At 40.0% G+C, this 19,648-nt stretch overlaps 1 protein-coding gene across 1 annotated transcript in view; it reads right to left on the bottom strand.

Moving 5' to 3' along the window:
* The window catches only part of pdzd8 (PDZ domain containing 8), a 73,749-nt gene that overhangs the window by 5,837 nt on the left and 48,264 nt on the right, over positions 1–19,648 (bottom strand). The window contains exon 3 of the mRNA XM_022672715.2: positions 764–926. Within this exon, the coding sequence (XP_022528436.2) occupies positions 764–926 (163 nt within the window). The remainder of the gene's footprint in view (positions 1–763; positions 927–19,648) is intronic.

Below are 19,648 nucleotides of genomic sequence, written 5' to 3'. Positions count from 1 at the left end.
TTCAAGCCCAATGGGGAAAAGTCTTTACTTAATAGCATATTAAATTGTAATTGTTTTCTATTTTGCAAGTTTTATTAAAAAGGGCACTACTTTATTTCTTTCTATTTGTTTTTTGAGGGTGGATTTATTTATTTTTTTATTTGAGGGTGCATTGTGTTAGTACCTAAACTATGTTGGAGAAAGCTTTCTAAAAGTTACTAGATGATCTCACTGTTTACAATGTTTTTTTTGCTTGTTTCTGGTTGCACTTTAACCACACAGGGGACATTTAAGTGAAAACAAAATAAATAAGAACTAGTTTTTAACCATTTCTTTATTATCTTTAGTTTGATTTTTATCGATTTAAATCGAAAATCAGATTAAAAAAAAAATTGAAGATTTTTTTTGGCCCATATAGTCTGGCTCTAACTGAGATTAATCTTGTTCTTGTTCTTCCTAAGATGCAAGTTTTTATAGTGGATATTTAAATGTAAATTAAAGAACGAATGTAAGAAATATGAAATGCAACAATATGTTAATATTTGTGATATACTGAATAGAGAAAACGTTTCTTTTTTTACTTTATTGTAAAAACATTTCAGCTTGGTTGTAAGGATTTCTGAATTTCAAGCAGGCGCACCACGCTGCCAGCAGGACATACCGACCGAATGAGTTATAGATGTGGAGTTCAGGCACACGCACACCCCTGCACCACGCATATACAGGCGAGTACCGGGCGCAACCAAAGAACCCCCCCTTTTAAAAGATGTACCCTGGCACTAACCTCCAATAGCAATGAGGCGATCCCCCTTCTGCAGGTCAGCCTGGGCAGCAGGGGAGTTGGGGGTCACCGTCTCAATGCTCACGTGCACCACGTCTCCTTCGGAGGCTGGAACATGCCGAAACGTCATTCCCACACTTCCATTTGGGCCTTTAATAACTTCAGTCTGAAAAAAACAAACAAAGTAATGAGCCAAATGTAGAAATGGGATTCTGACAACAACTGCTGGAACTTGAAAAAGAGTTTTCCAGACTAATGGCATACTCTGAAGGCATTCATTGTTCTTGACTTAATCTGACGATAAAATGAAGCAATACGTTAACAGAAATGCTTTTGAAGAGTATGAGATGACAATGTTTTATTGTTTTAGGACAGCTCAGTACACCCACGTGACAGCTCCAGCAGCTATAGACCACAGAAGAGGGTGGGTGGGCCTTTTCTTTTGAATAGAAAATACTGAATTATAATTACAGTGGGAGGATCCATTTTATGAAGGCTACAAGTCAGCCATCACGCATGACATAAAGCAGTCTTTCCTGCCACAACCACCACGGGCTTTCATGGTAATAAAACAATAAACTCTACATCAGTAAAAGCTGGAGACAGAGCGGGAGACGGAAGAGCTCTGCAATTACAGCTAATTTCCCCCCTAGTGCCACAGCTGCCTTTGGCATTGGCACCTTCCACTGTGTTTCTGTCACAAAACCCACGATGCACCTGCAGCCTGCTCCAGGTTAAAAAGTCCCACATCAACAGGTGTTAGGTTGGATAAGAAAATTGTACTCAAGCTCAGAAACTTTAGCATGTGAACGAGAGACTTCAGCAAAGCAGAATTGTACTAACAAGCCAAAATCTACTACACAAAAAAAAACTACTAAACTGTGCAATGTCTACATGTTAGCCAGCTGTAAAATAAGACAAAGTGAAAAAATTTAATAACAAGCCATAAAATCCTTGGTTTTCTCTCAGTCTCACTTTTAGTGTCTTCTTTCTTTTTTGGTAGGTGCATACAAAGACACTTGCCTGATGCCTGCTTGGAGATGGATGACTGTAATTTTGTTGCTGTCATTTGTTATAATCTTGAGAAGGGCACTGATCAAGTTAAACAGGGAATGAAGAACCAGGCAATCTATGCATGCTGGCAAGCAGGCGAGAAGTACAGCCAGACTCAGACAAATGATAGAAAGAATCTTTAGGAACCTTATCAGAGTCACCAGGATGCAACAGATGCAAAAACTGCCAAACAAACTCAACAGCTAGATTTAAAGCAAGGTTTTGAACATGGTCAACCTACATTATGGAAAATGAAATGTTAAAAAAACTAATATTGTTCCTTCAGGAGGACAAAATTAAAAACATACCATACCATATTATATATACACTATACACTAGAGAATCATAGTGTACAACCTATGCGTCTTTTCATGTCTATCAGTCTGTCAGAATGACTGTGTGGATCATATAAACACATAGGTTTCCTACAGTGTATTACAATCTGTCAAAGTGAGTGTGTGGGTCAACTTTATAGAGCATTAAATAGTGTAACTATATTTCCTGCGGTATATTACAGTCTGTCAGTCTGAGTGTGTAGACCATAAAAACATTATATAGCACCCCCTATGCTACAGTTGTATGGTATGAAAAAGTGTGACAATAATTCTTCAAACTAAAGTAGGCAGGTGCATAAATGTAGGCATTCCAACAGAAAAATTACATCAATATTTAGTAGATCCTCCTTTTGCATAAATAACAGCCTCTAAACTCTTCCTATAGCTTCCAATGAGAGTCTGGCTTCTGGTTGAAGGTATTTTGGCTCATTCTTCTTTACAAAACATCTCCAGCTCAGTCAGGTTTAATGGTTTCTGATCATGAACAGCCCACTTTAAATATCACCACAGATTTGCAATAATATTTAGGTCTGGGGTCTGAGATCATTCCAGAATTTTGTACTTGTTTCTCTATATGAATGTTTTAGTAGATTGTGATCAGTGTTTAGAGTCGTTGTCTTGTTGAAGTATCCAGCCCCGACGCAACTTCAACTTTCTCACTGATTCCTGAACATTGTTCTCAGGAATCTGCTGATATTGACACAGCCCCACAGCATGATGAAACCACCACCAAATTATACTGTGGGTAGCAAGTGCTTGGAATGCTGTGTTGTTTTTCTTTCATGCATACCGCCCTCCAAATAACTCAATTTTAGATTCATCAGTCCACAGCACCTTATTGCAAAATTAAGCTGGCTTGTTTAAATGTGTTTTAGCATACCTCAAGCGACTCTGTTTGTGGCTCAGAAAAGGCTTCTTCTTCATTACTCTCCCATACAGCCTCTCCTTGTGTAAAGTGCACTGAATAGTTAAACGATGCACAGTGACTCTATCTGCAGCAGGATGATGATGTAGGTGTTTGGAGCTGCTCTGTGGGTTGACTATGACTGTTCTCACCATCCTTCTCCTCTGATTATCTGAGACTTTTCTTGTTCTGCCACTTCAGACCTTTACTAGAACTGTGCCAGTGGTCTTCTTTTTCTATGGTCCTCACAGTGGAAACTGCAGCTGAAGTCTCTGAGATATGAGCTTTTTGTTTTCTTCCCCTAAACCATGATATTGAACAGTTTTTGGTTTTAGGTCATTTGAGAGTTGTGTTTTGTGTGTCACTCCTTAGAGAAGATGCAAAGAGGAGGAAAAAACATGAAATTGTTGATCCGAGCAACCAATAATTTATAAAGGAAATTATAAAAAATTGTGCCCAAACATTTTCATATCACTGTAATTTTCATTTTATTTGCTTTCTGAAGACACCCAAACCCAAAAAAGTGCTTAACAGGAATGAAGATTCATTGTTACAATTCCAGTCTGCAAGCTTTCCTCTTTCTCCCTCTGGGCTTAACCTCATCCCACTTCTTACATCTTGATTTAATGCCTATTTATCCCTATACCACGAAAAAAATCCCACTGAGATACAAGCTGTGTTTCAGCAGGAGCTGACACAATACTTAATGTCTCTCTCTCTCTCTCCTACACACACACTCTCACACACACACACACACACACACACAGCAAGAGCAAGTCCCATAGGAACAGGGCGATAAAAAAGTCATTCGAAACCTTTCTTATTTCCTTTCTTATTTAGTTACAGTTGCAGTAAATGAAACACAAATTTAGCCAATACATCATTTTATTCACTCTACAAACCCACCAGTAAACCTGCAGTTCTCTGAGTTTTATATATTATTTTTTGTAGACGATCATTTGCCAAACAACACTCTGCGTGCTGCATGTATCACTCCACAATTTGTTTATTACAATATTAATGATATAATGATATTTGATTTAATAAATCTATACTGAATTAGGCAGTGTATTCATAGCCATCTGGTGTAATACGTTTCTGATAATGGAGATATTAAAGGCATTGCACGCCATTATTATACTTGGAGAATAAATTGCAAAAACTTGAATTATTCAAAACTGTCGTTAACAAGATACAAAAAGTAGTATACAGCATTTGCTGTAAAATGTTATCATCTAAGGTCAACTAAACTAAAAAAATCAAAGTGAGTAACAATCTGACCAAATTATGTGGAAGGAATATCGTGATTAAAGAAGCAACATCTCAAACAGCACAATCCACTCAGTAAATTATCACCACGAGGGAGACCATCTTATTTTTAATGTTAAAATTATGGGAGTAATTTTTAAATGAGGGTTTAACAGGCCAATTTTAAAACGTGTTACCATTAGAGGGCACTATGAGTACATGGTGTTGCATTTTGATTTAAGCAATACATCTTTAATCTTTCAGACATTCAATAATGATGTTCTTTGCGATATGATTGGGCAGTTTGTCAAAGCCTATATCGATGACATCCTTATCTATTCAGATTCCCTTGATAACCACATTCGTCAAGTCTGTCAGGTACTCACTAGACTGCTTGAAAACCAACTATATATTAAAGGAGAGAAATGTGAGTTTCATCTCTCTTCAATCACTTTTCTTAGTTACATCATTAGTCCAGGTATCACAATGGATGACCTCATCCAGGCCCTCACAGCTTTTCTGAAAGGAGCTACCAGAACTTTGGTTGGTTCTAGTCAGGTCAAACAAGCCTTTCTGTCACTCAAGGAGGTGTCCATATCAGCTTCTATATTAAAGCACCTCAATCCTAGTCAGCCTTTTGTAGTAGAGGTTGATACTCCAGAGACAGGGGTAGGGGAAGTTTTATCCAAACGTCTAGGCAACCCTCAGAGGTTACGCCATGTTGCTTTTTCCCCCACAAGCTAACACTAACTTAGTTGGTTAGAGGGGGCTATTTGTCTGTTCTTGGTATTAACTGATCATAAAAGTTTGAAAAAAATTAAAAAATAAAAAAATTGTCAGTCTATAGTATTTTCCCTTGGGGATAATCAAGATTTTTTCTGGCAACATTAAGACAAGCCTTAAGCCATTTTTGCCCAGTCTTATTCTTATGGTGCAGTCATAAATTATAAACCTTACATATGCTAAGAATTGTATTATATTGCTGTAATACTGTATGTCCTTGATGTGGGACACAGCTTTGTCCCGCTCTTTTTCACCAGAATACAGCTTGTTGCATCAATGGTGACAAGAATAGTGACATCAACTTAGTGTTTGTAAAAAGTCATCTGCTAGGATGTGGCTACTTATGAGCATTTGAGCCTTAATTTCCTCTCCACCGGTCAGACTCCAGACACAGTAATCTCATTAGAAAAGCCGTCTTTGGACTGTGGGAGGAAACCGGAGAACCCGGAGGAAACCCACGCAGACACGGGGAGCACGTGCAAACTCCGCGCACAAAGACTCGGGTCGCCCCGGACGGAAATCGATCCCAGGCTGTCGTGCTGTGAGGTGGAAGTGCTACCCACTGCGCCACCGTGCCACCCAGACAAGCTTTAACATCAGTCAAATGTAACCTGAGTAAATATAACTTTGATTAACCAAACCTTTTGAAATCTCATTTCAAGTTCACTATCCACAACTAGGCCTGATTACTACCAGACCTGTACATCAGGAAAGCCCTTAAATATAACCTGTCTGACAACATAAAGCAGCATAAAAGATCTCAAAAAGCAAAATATTATACAGTGAGCAGAAAAGAATCAAAAACAAAAAACAAAGTCACTGACTTCTATTGGTTTTGAAAAGGTTACAAAGTAATTTCTAAGTCTTTGGGACTCCAGCCGACCACAGCGAGAGCTATTATTCACTAATGGAGAAAACATGGAACACTGGTGAACCTCCCCAGGATTGGCCAACTGACCTAAATTATTCCAAAAGGGCACAAACAACTCATCCAGGAGGTCACAAAAGAACCCATGACAACATTTAAAGAACTGCAGGTCTCACATGCCTCACTTAAGGTCAGTGTTAATGATTCAATAATAAGAAAAAGACTGGTTGAAACTGGTATTCGAGGCAAAAAAAAAAAAAAAAAAAAAAAAACGCTGCTGAACAAAAAAGAACACAATGGGCCATCTCACATTTTCCAAAAACATCTTAATGATCCCCAGGACTTAAATATTCTTTGGACTGATGTGAAAAAGTGGAACTTTTTGGAAGATGGAAGGTTCCTTTCATCATAAAGAACATTAAACACTATAATGAAACTGGCTCTCATCAGGACAGCCCTAGGAGAAAAAAAAGACCTGTTCAGCAGTGAGGTTTCTTAACAACCACCTCTGCTGGATCAAAGTCAACAGCATCAGCCTTTGTTCCTGAAGCGAAGTGTTTTAGCAGCTAATTCACCACTCAACAGGTCAACCTGACTGCACAACCAGAGCTGCTGCTTCAGTCGGGCTGTACAGAGGGGTGTGGCCTTGTTACAGAGGCAGTTGCTGTATCTCCATATGCATTTACATTTTGTGGCTGCTGTGCCTGAATAAAAAGTGTAACGTTAAAAAGGATGTTATGCCTGAGGTTTAAAATCATTTTTTATCTCAAACAAATACCTTTCATACTGTGTTGTAAAAGTTTTGTAGAAGACTCAACTACAGGGGAAGATGACCCACCCAAACCTCAAGAGGACGATGTGAGAAATACACTGCTCAAAAAAATAAAGGGAACACTAAAACAACACATTCTAGATCTCAATAAATAAAGTATTCCAGTTAAAAATCTTTATTTATCACATAGTGAAATGCACTAAGAACAAAATAACATAAAATGATTAATGTAAATCAAAATTATCCCATGATGGTCTGGATTTGGAATCATACTCAAAATCAAAGTGAAAAATCAAGTGACAGGCTGATCCAACTTCAGTGGAAATTCCTCAAGACAAGTTTAAATGAGGCTCAGTAGTGTGTGTGGCTCCACGTGTCTGTATGACCTCCCTACAACACCTGGGCTGCTCCTGATGAGGAGGTGGATGTTCTCCTGAGGAATCTCCTCCCAGACCTGGATTAAAGCATCAGTAAACTTCTGGACAGTCTGTGGTGCAGTGTGTTGTTGGTGGATGGAACGAGACATGATGTTCCAGATGTGCTGGATTGGATTCAGGTCTGGGGAACGGGCAGGATAGTCCATAGCTTCAATGCCTTCATCATGCAGGAACTGCAGGAACACACTTCAAATCACATGAGGTCTAGCACTGTCCTGCATCAGGAGGAACCCAGGGCCAACCGCACCAGCATATGGTCTCACAATGGATCTGAGGATCTCATCCCAGTAGCTAACAGCAGTCAGGGTTCCTCTGGCGAGCACATGGAGGTACGGCCCTCTAAAGAAATGCCTCCCCACACCATTACTGACTAACTGGACAAGTTGATTTCAGAGAAGAGTGGTTGACTTGGAGTTACATTGTGTTATTTTTAAATGTTCACTTTATTTTTTTAAGCAGTGTATATGAGCAGACCATGGCAACACCCTTTATTTTCTCTACACGCACCCACGCACACACACACGCAGGCACGCTCACACTCACACACACACACTGTAATTCACTGCTTTTGGAGCAGAAATGATTTGAGAGATTTTCTTATCATAAAAACAAAACTGTGACAGTGCAGCAATTACAAGTGATTTTGCAGACAGAGCAGCAGCTACAGGGTAATTACATATCACTGTGTGTGTGTGTGTGTTTGCTTGGAGCAGGTAAACGGATGTTGACACAGCTCCTGCTGGTTCGTGACAATATCATCCATACTTCAATTTTTGTTTCACCTCACCTCTCTCTGTCTCTGTCCAACTCTTTTACACTTCTTTTTTTCTCGGTCTCTCTCTCTCATATATATATATATGTACATACACACACATATACAACAATGACAAAATGACACTTTGACACAATAGTAGTCGGTGTGCAGCTTACACAGCCGTGTAAATTTATTCTTCCCTTAAAATAACTCAATATACAGCCATTAATGTCTAAACCACCAGCAACAAAAGTGATACACCTTTTAGTGAAAATTCCTGAAGTGTCAATACTTTGTATGGCCACCATTATTTTCCAGAACTGCCTTAACTCTCCTGGGCATGGCGTTTACCAGAGCTTCACAGGTTCCACTGGCTAATAATGACTTTGAGCTCCTCCACCTTCCGCTTGAGTATGCCCCAAAGGTATTCTATTGGCTTTAGGTCTGGAGACATGCCTGGCCAGTCCATCACATTTACCCTCAGCCTCTAAAATAAAGCAAGGGAGGGGATCAGGCTCTGCTTCAGTATTTTACAGCACATATTGGAGTTCATGTGTCCCTCAATGAAATAAAATGTAACTCCCATCTTAACCAAACAAATAGTTCTCGTTCTCATCAGATCATTCGTTGACATGTCTTCTGCAAACTGTTTGCGGGCTCTCTTGTGCACAGACTTCAGAAGAGGCTGCCTTTTGGGGTGAGAGCCATACAAACCAATTTGATGGTCTGAGAACTGACAGGCTGATCCTCCACCTCTTTAATCTCTGCAGCGATGCTGACAGCACTCCAGCACCTTTCAAAGACGGCATTTGGATGTGATGCTAAGCACGTGCACTCAGCTTCTTTGGACGACCAATGTGAAGTCTTTTCTAAGTGGACCATGCTCTTTTAAAAAGCTACATGGTCTTGGCCACTGGGCTGCAGCTTCTTGAAGACTTGACCATCTTTATGTAGTGCAACAATTTGTATTTTAAAATCCTCAGACAGTTCTTTGCCATGAGGAGCCATGTTACAACTTTCAGTGACCAGTGTGAGAGAGTGCACGGGCCAAACGGGCCAAAGAGTCTAAAAGCGGAGAGAGTGCTCAGTTGTAGTGCCAAAGAGAAAAACGGGTAAAAGAGTCTAAAAGTGGAGAGGGTAAAGATGTATCGCAGAAAAACGGGCCAAAGAGTCTAAAAGCGGAGAGGGTGCTCAGTTGTTGCACAGAAAAACGGGTCAAAGAGTCTAAAAGTGGAGAGGGTAAAGTTGTATCGCAGAAAAACGGGCCAAAGAGTCTAAAAGCGGAGAGAGTGCTCAGTTGTAGTGCAGAAAAACGGGCCAAAGAGTCTAAAAGCAGAGAGGGTGAATTTGTCGCGCAGAAAAACGGGCCAAAGAGTCTAAAAGCGGAGAGAGTGCTCAGTTGTAGCGCAGAAAAACGGGCCAAAGAGTCTAAAAGAGTCGAAGGTAAAGTTGTAGCGCAGACAAACGGGCCAAAGAGTCTAAAAGCGGAGAGAGTGCTCAGTTGTAGCGCAGAAAAGAGGGCCAAAGAGTCTAAAAGCGGAGAGGGTGAAGTTGTAGCGCAAAAAAACGGGCCAGAGTCTAAAAGAGAAGAGAGTGCTCAGTTGTAGCGCAGAAAAACAGGCCAAAGAGTCTAAAAGGGGCGAGAGTGCTCAGTTGTAGCGCAGAAAAGAGGGCCAAAGAGTCTAAAAGCGGAGAGGGTGAAGTTGTAGCGCAAAAAAACGTGGCAAAGAGTCTAAAAACGGAGCAAGTGCTCAGTTGTAGCGCAGAAAACGGGCCAAAGAGTCTAAAAGTGGAGAGGGTGAAGTTGTAGCGCAGAAAAACGGGCCAGAGTCTAAAAGAGAAGAGAGTGCTCAGTTGTAGCGCAGAAAAACAGGCCAAAGAGTCTAAAAGGGGCGAGAGTGCTCAGTTGTAGCGCAGAAAAAGGGCAAAAGAGTCTAAAGATTGCCGTAATTAAGGGGTTTAATTTAAAATGCAACATCAATTTGAAACATCTTCGTTTACACAACACTGTCAAAGATAAAGATAGTAAGTCAAGTAAAATGGAAATGAAAGTAATCTGGAAAATGTATTATTTAAAGTGGTATATTTCATTATTTGTTTTTTTTTTACAGAGTCTGTGGCCTGTGACTTCAAATATATTTCTCCTTCAACAAAAAAGTTTGGACACATCTGCACTAAAGTAATAGTTAATGCTAAATGCTAACCGCTAGCCAATGTGGACTGCTAGCCAATGCTAACCGCTAGCCGATGCTAACCGCTAGCCAATGCTAACCGCTAGCCAATGCTAACCACTAGGCGCTGCTAACCACTAGGCGATGCTAACCACTAGGCGATGCTATTCGCTAGTGGGTAATGAGTTGGGAAATTCCTGTGATGGCGAGTCACAACATTTAGATCCATATCTTCTGAACCATAAGGTCTATTTTCAAAATAATTTTTAGACTTGCTAAACTATATGGCCGTGCTTGGAATGTCAATTGCCGCTTGCAGCTATATTTTTCTATTTGTTTTTATCTTTTTCTTTCTCTTGCTCTTCTTTCTCCTTGTCTCTTTTACTATCACTCTCACTCTCTTCTTGGTCTCTTTCACTTGCTTTCTTGGTCTATTTTTCTTAGTCTGTCTCAATCTCCATCTCTCTCCTTTTTTTTCTTTGTATCTATTTGTATATATCTTGCTGGCTCTCTGTTTCTTTCTCTCGTTCTGTCTTGCCCTCTCTCTTTCTGTTAGTTTTTTCTGCAGCACAACAGCAATCAGACAAACGTCAATCAGATTGTGTGACCAGTGTGAAGACCCAAAACACACACACACAAACACACACTCCTCAGTGTGCTAATAAAACCACACATCATTGTTTCTTATCTGTCTTCAGTTTTTCTCCCTTCTGAAGCATTAATATCCCCTTTCTTTATATCTCTCCCTCACACGCACGCACGCGCACACACCATGCCTGGCTGGGCTAGCTTCATGTACATATATACACCGCATTTCAAAAATTATGCAAATTATATTTTTGGTTGATGGAAATGACAGTCAGTATAATAAAAGCCATTACCCATTAATAAATCGAATTTTACTGAACAAATCTCCCGATAATAACAGTATATTCCTTAAAAAAAAAAAAAAAAAATGCACTGTTCCAAATTGTTATGCACAGCAGGTTTAAAACATTTGATTCTCCCCCTATCACTAGTGATGCCCCAACACACCAGGAGGGTGAAGACTAACACATGCTCCCTCTGACACATGTGAAGTCAGCCACCGCTTCTTTCCGAGCTGCTGCTGATACATCAGCTCACAGACTCCCTGTGCTGCAGACATCACCCTTTAGTGATTTGGGGAGAGTGCGCCATCTACCCACCCAGCAGGGCCAACTTTGCTCCCTCTGAGTGCCAGCAGCTTGATGGCAAAGCTGCATAAGTGGGGGTTTAAACCTGCGAACTCCCGCTCATAGTGGCAGCACTTTAGACCACTGGTCCACTCGGAGCCATCAATTCTTGTATCGATTGAACTTGAGTTTTTGGAGAGTTTCTGCTTGAATTTCTTTACATGATGTCAGAATAGCCTCCCAGAGCTGCTGTTTTGATGTGAACTGCCTCCCCACTCATATATCTTTTGCTTGATGATACTCTAAAGATTCTCTATAGGGTTAAGGTCAGGGAAAAATGGTGGTCACACCATTAGTTTCTCTCTTTTAATGCCCATAGCAGCCAATAATACAGAGGTATTCTCTGCAGCATGATATGGTGCATTATCCTGCATGAAGATGATTTTGCTCCAGAAGACATGGTTCTTATTTTTGTAACATGAAAGAAGGTGGTCAGTCAGAAACTCTATATACTTTGCTGAGGTTTGCAGGACAATCATCAGTAAACAAAACAGAAACAAGAAAATGAGTCTTTATGTATGTCTGGGTCACTGCAGCCTTTTCTGCTTGTGAGCTCTGGTTAGGGGTGAATAGTAGGTTTGTGCACCACAGCAGGCCTTTGAAGGATTCTACACCTTGAGGTTCATGGGACTGCAGAGACACCAGCAGCTTCAAATACCTGTTTGCAATGGCATTTTAGCAGCTGCTTTCTTAATCCGATGAACTTGCCTGACAGAAACCTTCCTCATTTTGCCATTATCTGCACAAACCCATCTGTGCTCTGAATCAGCCACAAATCTCCTCACAGTACGATGATCACGTAATATCTTGTGTTTTCATACCTTGTCCAAGGCATTGCACTATTTGATGCTTTTCGGCAGCAGAGAGATCCTTTCTCTTTCCCATGTTGCTTGAAACCTGTTGCCTGTCTAATAATGTGGAACATACTTCTTAAGTAATTTTCCTTTAATTGGGCTCACCTGGCAAACTAATTATTACAGGTGTCTGAGATTAATTTCAGTGCTCCAAAGAGCCCTGAGACACAATACCATCAATGAGTTTAATTGAGATACAAAAAAAATAATCTTTATGACACTTAAATCCAATTTGTATAATAATTTGTAATGCGGTGTAAATAAGGGCAGTCGCGTTAACATGTGTATTAGTAATGCTATGGGTCGTAATATTAGTCTTCTATGACATATTCTCTGTACACATTTTATACTGTGGATTAAGAAATGTTTAATGTTGTCATAGGTGTTCAGCCAAAAAAAAAAGTGTGAGCAATCATCACTAGGATAGGTGGGCTGATGAAATATTTAAACATTAAGATCTCTAATTGATTTTTTAAAAGAAAGACAAACATATATTTAGGCTGGATCCATGTACAAATTGTGGTAAAATGAATAAGTAAAAGGCTTGTGTTTGGGATTCTAGGTTCAGTATTCGGTTTGGTATTTTGTTTTGGTGCATTCTTACTCACAAGATAACCCCTCTTATCCAGCTGTGGACATTCCCAAGCGTGACGTAAAATTTCCATCTATACATACGCACACAAAGCCTGTATGCACACAAACAAATATTTTCCACACACACACACAGGTGAACATTTTCTACGCACCTGAGTGTCCACCTACGGATTGCATGCTGACAGGTTCCTATTGAGTCCATTGTGTGAAGAGAACAGTTGTGTTGTGTGTACACCTGTTGCTTCGTGTGTATTCACCCACCCACTCAACACACTCATTTGTTCCTCCTCATCCTGATAGATCAGGATGTTGATCCTAATGTAACAGAGTTCTATTCTATTGGCAGTACTTGTCTAAAGTGAATAGAAAACATTGTGCTGTGCATTTGCTCATCTGTGTCAACAATGGGTGCAACTGAAAGTAGCTAGTTTGCATTTTTTGTTTGCAGTTAGATTTTGTCATAAATTTGATACATTACATTATTTATATTATTACACAGATTTTTAAATAAAAAATCAAAGATTTGGTAAGTTAAGATTTTTTATAAAAGAGACAAAAGATTACAGATTTGTTTTTTTCTAAATTTTGGAAATGTTTACTACATAAAACAAATATTTTGATGCAGAAGTTTACACTTGAAATAAATTATACATACAATAAAATATTTTTTGTGTTTTGTTTCATATCACAAAGAATCTCACTCTTGTGAAACATTTTGATTTTATTTTAGGGCCATATCAGTGCCCACAAACCATTTGGACATACAGTGTACCTGTTCCCACATGGTGTGTGTGAGAATAGCTGCGAAAGCTGAACTGATGTTTCAGATAATTTCCATACAACACATCTGATGAAGTCTAACACAAATAATTGCCAATCATCTGATACCCACCGCAAACATCATCAGAGAGAGCGGCCACAGATTTCAACTCCATCAGCAATGACCACAGCTACACACATTCCATTCTACCATCACTGTCACTGCCAGCGACACAAGCAAGAACGCACGCACACATGCACACAGAACATCTATTACATTTCACGTTGTAGGTCTAGTAGTTCTATAATTACAGACTTTATATCTTCTGTTTATGTGCACACTTTATCATCCTCTATTTACGCTGTTCTTTAATGACCGAGACCACCACAGAGCAGCTATTATTTAGATGGTGGGTCATTATTCTCAACACTACAGTGTCACTGACATGGAGGTGGTGTAGAAGGTGTTAGTGTGTGTTCTGCTGGTACGAGTAGTTTAGACACAGCAGTGCTGCTGGAGTTTTAAACACCTCAGTGTCACTGCTGGTTTAAAAATAGACCACCAAGGCAGCGTCTTATGGGCAGCGTCAAGTGGGCACTGATGAAGACTCAGTCTCTGATTTTACATTTACAAGGTGGAGCAGCTTCTGCAGGTTGGAGGTGACAGTAAATATAGTAACCCAGCAGCACTGCTGTGTCTGATCGGCTCCTATCAGCACAACACAGACTAACACCTCATACACCACCAGTGTCACTGCAGTGCTGAGAATGTTCCAATACCCAAATAATACTTGCGCTGTGGAGGCCCTGTGGGGTCCTGACCATTGAAGTGTAGTGTTAAGACTCAGCCTTTCCTCAGACTCTGAACAGGCTCTGCCCTGCTGCTCTGCCACCAAATGTGTTCATTCATTCAGTTATTAGCCAGGTTTATCTAAGGTCTGTGCTGAAGAGACACACCCTAACAAGTTTAAGATCGATCGCAGGTACACACACACACACACACACACACACACACACACACACACATACTGTTGATTACATTTATCAAGATGTGATTGGTAATGAAGCATTACCTAAATGTTAACATTTTATTTTTTAACAAAGTGTCACACAGTATTATGAGCATAATGATTCTCCTCTGATTTTATTTTTGTTTATAGATCAGGGTTAATCTATAGTTTCAGTAGATACAGCAGTCATATGCATTTGTGGTCATACTGCTGCATGATGAATATGCATGTAAAGGGGTGTCAGCTTTTCGCACAGCTTAATTGTTGACTTTACCCAGACACAACATCCAGTAATTGGTCTAAAATTCTAAACAACCTAGAAGCATGTATTAATACCACAATAAAACATGGTTTAGTTGATTTAAACAGAGACCACTTTTGGTCAGACCCAAATTTGGTCCTTTGGTCCAAAATGAAAAGTCCAAATGTCCAGACTAAACAAGGTATGTGTGAAAACACAGTAAAAGTCCAGCAATAATACCAATGTGTTTAAAAACTTCAGCAGCACTGCTGTAGCTACTGCATGCTACACACACTAACACATAATACACCACCACCACCATGTCAGTACAGTAACACTGCAGTGGTAAGAATAATGACCCACCATACAAATAACAGCTGCTCTGTGGAGGTTCTGTGGGGTCAAGACCACTAAAGAACAGACTAAAAGAAGGATAATAAAGTATACAGAGAAACAAAAGCACAACATAGGAGGAACAAAGAAACAGGTGATTATAATGTTGTAATTTGACTGTGTAGTTAGCAAGTATTAAGTAATACGGCATAAAAACCATGTACATCTACGGATGTTATAGGGTAAGTGTCTCTGTGTCACTCACTTTACTTTAACCCCTCCCCTCCCCTCCCCTCCCCTCCCCTCTCTCTCTATCTCTCTCAGTGGTCTCGTTGGTCAGTAATTTAATCATCTGGCACATGTCAAAGAGATTAGTGTTTGGGTATAGGGTAGCAGTCGCCGCAGGATGTGCGCACACACACACACACACACGCACACACGCACACACGCACACACGCACCCTGATGTCTACTAATACTAAACCCAAAAAATTAACCAAAATAGCCCCCAATAAACAGGCTAATAATGTATATATTTAAAACAGAAGACCAATAGCTGATTAAAAAAAAGAAAAATACAAACAAGAAGGAATGTGTGGGTGAATCCACCACAGATTCATCATACATGCATGCATGCACAAACACATAACACACCGTTCTTGACCTGTGACCTTTACTAAGGATAAATTAAGTAATAACTTAATTAAACTGGTTTATTAACCATTTTTAAACTGGTCTTTTCAAATATTTTAATAAATAAATAAACACAGCTAGGCTTGACATGGCACTGATTTTGTCTTGAAAATATTGTACAACATTAATATAACAGAAAATATTGTTTAAAAAAATATTTTATATTTAATAAATCTTTCCTAATGTGTCTGATTTGTTGTAACATTCAAGATATATAATCTAAAGGCTGACTGTTCAATATAAATGATTATGTATGAAGTACCGGTCAAAACTTTAGAAACACATAAAATTTTGTTTTTTTTATTATTTTTAAATTATGTAGTCACCTGGAATGGCTTTTAGTTAATAGCTGTGTCCAAGTAATTAGAGTTCAATACTTAAATTTCTTGTCTCTTAAAGTGTTTGAGAGCATCAGTTGTAAGGTTGTGAAGAGGTAGAGTTGGTATACAGTGACCTGTTTGAGTAATGTTCTAATCCATATTATGAAAATAACTACTCAACTAAGTAAAGAAAAAATAATTGGAAAAATTAAGATCAGTCAGTCTGGGAAAAATCAAGAATTCTCGAATTCTATTTTTGAATGCTATTGTTTATCTTATTAGGCAGGAAGGTAGGCAGGCAAGAAGAAAGGTAGGCAGGAAGGCCGCTGGCTGGCTGGTAGGTAGGTAGGTACCAACAAAAAAATACAATAAAAATAATAAAATAAAGTATAAAAGTAGAGTCTTTTCAGTGTCTTTAATGGAGGTAGTGCAGTTAACACAGTAAAACACAACACACATCAGTTGCTGTGCATATTGAAAAGATGAATGATGTCAGTTGTACAGGATGTGCCAGTACACAGTTATAAAATAATGTAGCAGTGCAAATTATAACAATGGAACAAAAGACCGTGGAACAAAAGACTTTCGGAGTCTGTCCATGGAACAAAAGACTTTCGGAGTCTGTTTGTGGAACAAAAGATTTCCGGAGTCTGTCCGTGGAACAAAAGACTTTCGGAGTCTGTCTGTGTAACAAAAGACTTTCGGAATTTGTCCGTGGGACAAAAGACTTTCGCAGTGTGTCAGTGGAACAAAAGACTTTCGCAGTGTTTCAGTGGAACAAAAGACTTTCGGGGTTTGTCCGTGGAACAAAAGACTTTCGGAGTCTGTCTGTTTGTTCCGCCGAACAAAAGACTTTCGGAGTTTGTCTATGGAACAAAAGACTTTCGGAGTTTGTCCTTGGAACAAAAGACTTTCGGAGTCTGTCTGTGTAACAAAAGACTTTCGGAATTTGTCCGTGGGACAAAAGACTTTCGCAGTGTGTCAGTGGAAAAAAAGACTTTCGCAGTGTGTCAGTGGAACAAAAGACTTTCGCAGTGTTTCAGTGGAACAAAAGACTTTCGGGGTTTGTCCGTGGAACAAAAGACTTTCGGAGTCTGTCTGTTTGTTCCGCCGAACAAAAGACTTTCGGAGTTTGTCTATGGAACAAAAGACTTTCGGAGTTTGTCCTTGGAACAAACGACTTTTGGAGTTTGTCCTTGGAACAAACGACTTTCGGAGTTTGTCCGTGGAACAAAAGACTTTCGGAGTTTGTCCGTGGAACAAAAGACTTTCGGAGTTTGTCCGTGGAACAAAAGACTTTCGCAGTGTGTCCGTGGAACAAAAGACTTTCGGAGTTTGTCTGTGGAACAAAAGACTTTCGCAGTGTGTCAGTGGAACAAGAGACTTTCGGAGTTTGTCCGTGGAACAAAAGACTTTCGCAGTGTGTCAGTGGAACAAAAGACTTTGAGTTTGTCCGTGTAACAAAAGACTTTCGGAGTTTGTCCGTGGAACAAAAGACTTTCGGAGTTTGTCCATGGAACAAAAGACTTTCGGAGTCTGTCTGTTTGTTCTGCGGAACAAAAGACTTTTGGAGTTTGTCTGTGGAACAAAAGACTTTCGGAGTTAGTCATTGGAACAAAAGACTTTCAGAGTTTGTCCGTGGAACAAAAGACTTTCAGAGTTTGTCCGTGGAACAAAAGACTTTCGGAGTTTGTCCGTGGAACAAAAGACTTTCGGAGTTTGTCCGTGGAACAAAAGACTTTCGCAGTGTGTCAGTGGAACAAGAGACTTTCGGAGTTTGTCCGTGGAACAAGAGACTTTCGGAGTTTGTCCGTGGAACAAAAGACTTTCGCAGTGTGTCAGTGGAACAAGAGACTTTCGGAGTTTGTCCGTGGAACAAAAGACTTTCGCAGTGTGTCAGTGGAACAAAAGACTTTCGCAGTGTGTCAGTGGAACAAAAGACTTTCGCAGTGTTTCAGTGGAACAAAAGACTTTCGGGGTTTGTCCGTGGAACAAAAGACTTTCGGAGTCTGTCTGTTTGTTCCGCCGAACAAAAGACTTTCGGAGTTTGTCCTTGGAACAAACGACTTTCGGAGTTTGTCCTTGGAACAAACGACTTTTGGAGTTTGTCCGTGGAACAAAAGACTTTCGGAGTTTGTCCGTGGAACAAAAGACTTTCGGAGTTTGTCTGTGGAACAAAAGACTTTCGCAGTGTGTCAGTGGAACAAGAGACTTTCGGAGTTTGTCCGTGGAACAAAAGACTTTCGCAGTGTGTCAGTGGAACAAAAGACTTTCGCAGTGTTTCAGTGGAACAAAAGACTTTCGGGGTTTGTCCGTGGAACAAAAGACTTTCGGAGTCTGTCTGTTTGTTCCGCCGAACAAAAGACTTTCGGAGTTTGTCTATGGAACAAAAGACTTTCGGAGTTTGTCCTTGGAACAAACGACTTTCGGAGTTTGTCCTTGGAACAAACGACTTTCGGAGTTTGTCCGTGGAACAAAAGACTTTCGGAGTTTGTCCATGGAACAAAAGACTTTCGGAGTTTGTCTGTGGAACAAAAGACTTTCGCAGTGTGTCAGTGGAACAAGAGACTTTCGGAGTTTGTCCGTGGAACAAAAGACTTTCGCAGTGTGTCAGTGGAACAAAAGACTTTCTGAGTTTGTCCGTGTAACAAAAGACTTTTGGAGTTTGTCCGTGGAACAAAAGACTTTCGGAGTTTGTCCATGGAACAAAAGACTTTCGGAGTCTGTCTGTTTGTTCTGCGGAACAAAAGACTTTTGGAGTTTGTCTGAGGAACAAAAGACTTTCGGAGTTAGTCATTGGAACAAAAGACTTTCAGAGTTTGTCCGTGGAACAAAAGACTTTCGGAGTTTGTCCGTGGAACAAAAGACTTTCGGAGTTTGTCCGTGGAACAAAAGACTTTCGGAGTTTGTCCGTGGAACAAAAGACTTTCGCAGTGTGTCAGTGGAACAAGAGACTTTCGTAGTTTGTCCGTGGAACAAAAGACTTTCGCAGTGTGTCAGTGGAACAAAAGACTTTCGCAGTGTGTCAGTGGAACAAAAGACTTTCGCAGTGTTTCAGTGGAACAAAAGACTTTCGGGGTTTGTCCGTGGAACAAAAGACTTTCGGAGTCTGTCTGTTTGTTACGCCGAACAAAAGACTTTCGGAGTTTGTCTATGGAACAAAAGACTTTCGGAGTTTGTCCTTGGAACAAACGACTTTCGGAGTTTGTCCGTGGAACAAAGGACTTTCGGAGTTTGTCCGTGGAACAAAAGACTTTCGGAGTTTGTCCGTGGAACAAAAGACTTTCGGAGTTTGTCCTTGGAACAAAAGACTTTCAGAGTTTGTCCGTGGAACAAAAGACTTTTGGAGTTTGTCCGTGGAACAAAAGACTTTCGGAGTTTGTCCGTGGAACAAAAGACTTTTGGAGTTTGTCCGTGGAACAAAAGACTTTCGGAGTTTGTCCGTGGAACAAAAGACTTTTGGAGTTTGTCCGTGGAACAAAAGACTTTCGGAGTTTGTCCGTGGAACAAAAGACTTTTGGAGTTTGTCCGTGGTTATATAAAGCT

Source organism: Astyanax mexicanus, chromosome 14, assembly GCF_023375975.1.
Source record: "Astyanax mexicanus isolate ESR-SI-001 chromosome 14, AstMex3_surface, whole genome shotgun sequence".
NCBI lineage: Eukaryota > Metazoa > Chordata > Actinopteri > Characiformes > Acestrorhamphidae > Astyanax > Astyanax mexicanus.
Note: the sequence above shows the minus strand (reverse complement) of the source record. Positions and strands in the feature narration are given on the sequence as shown.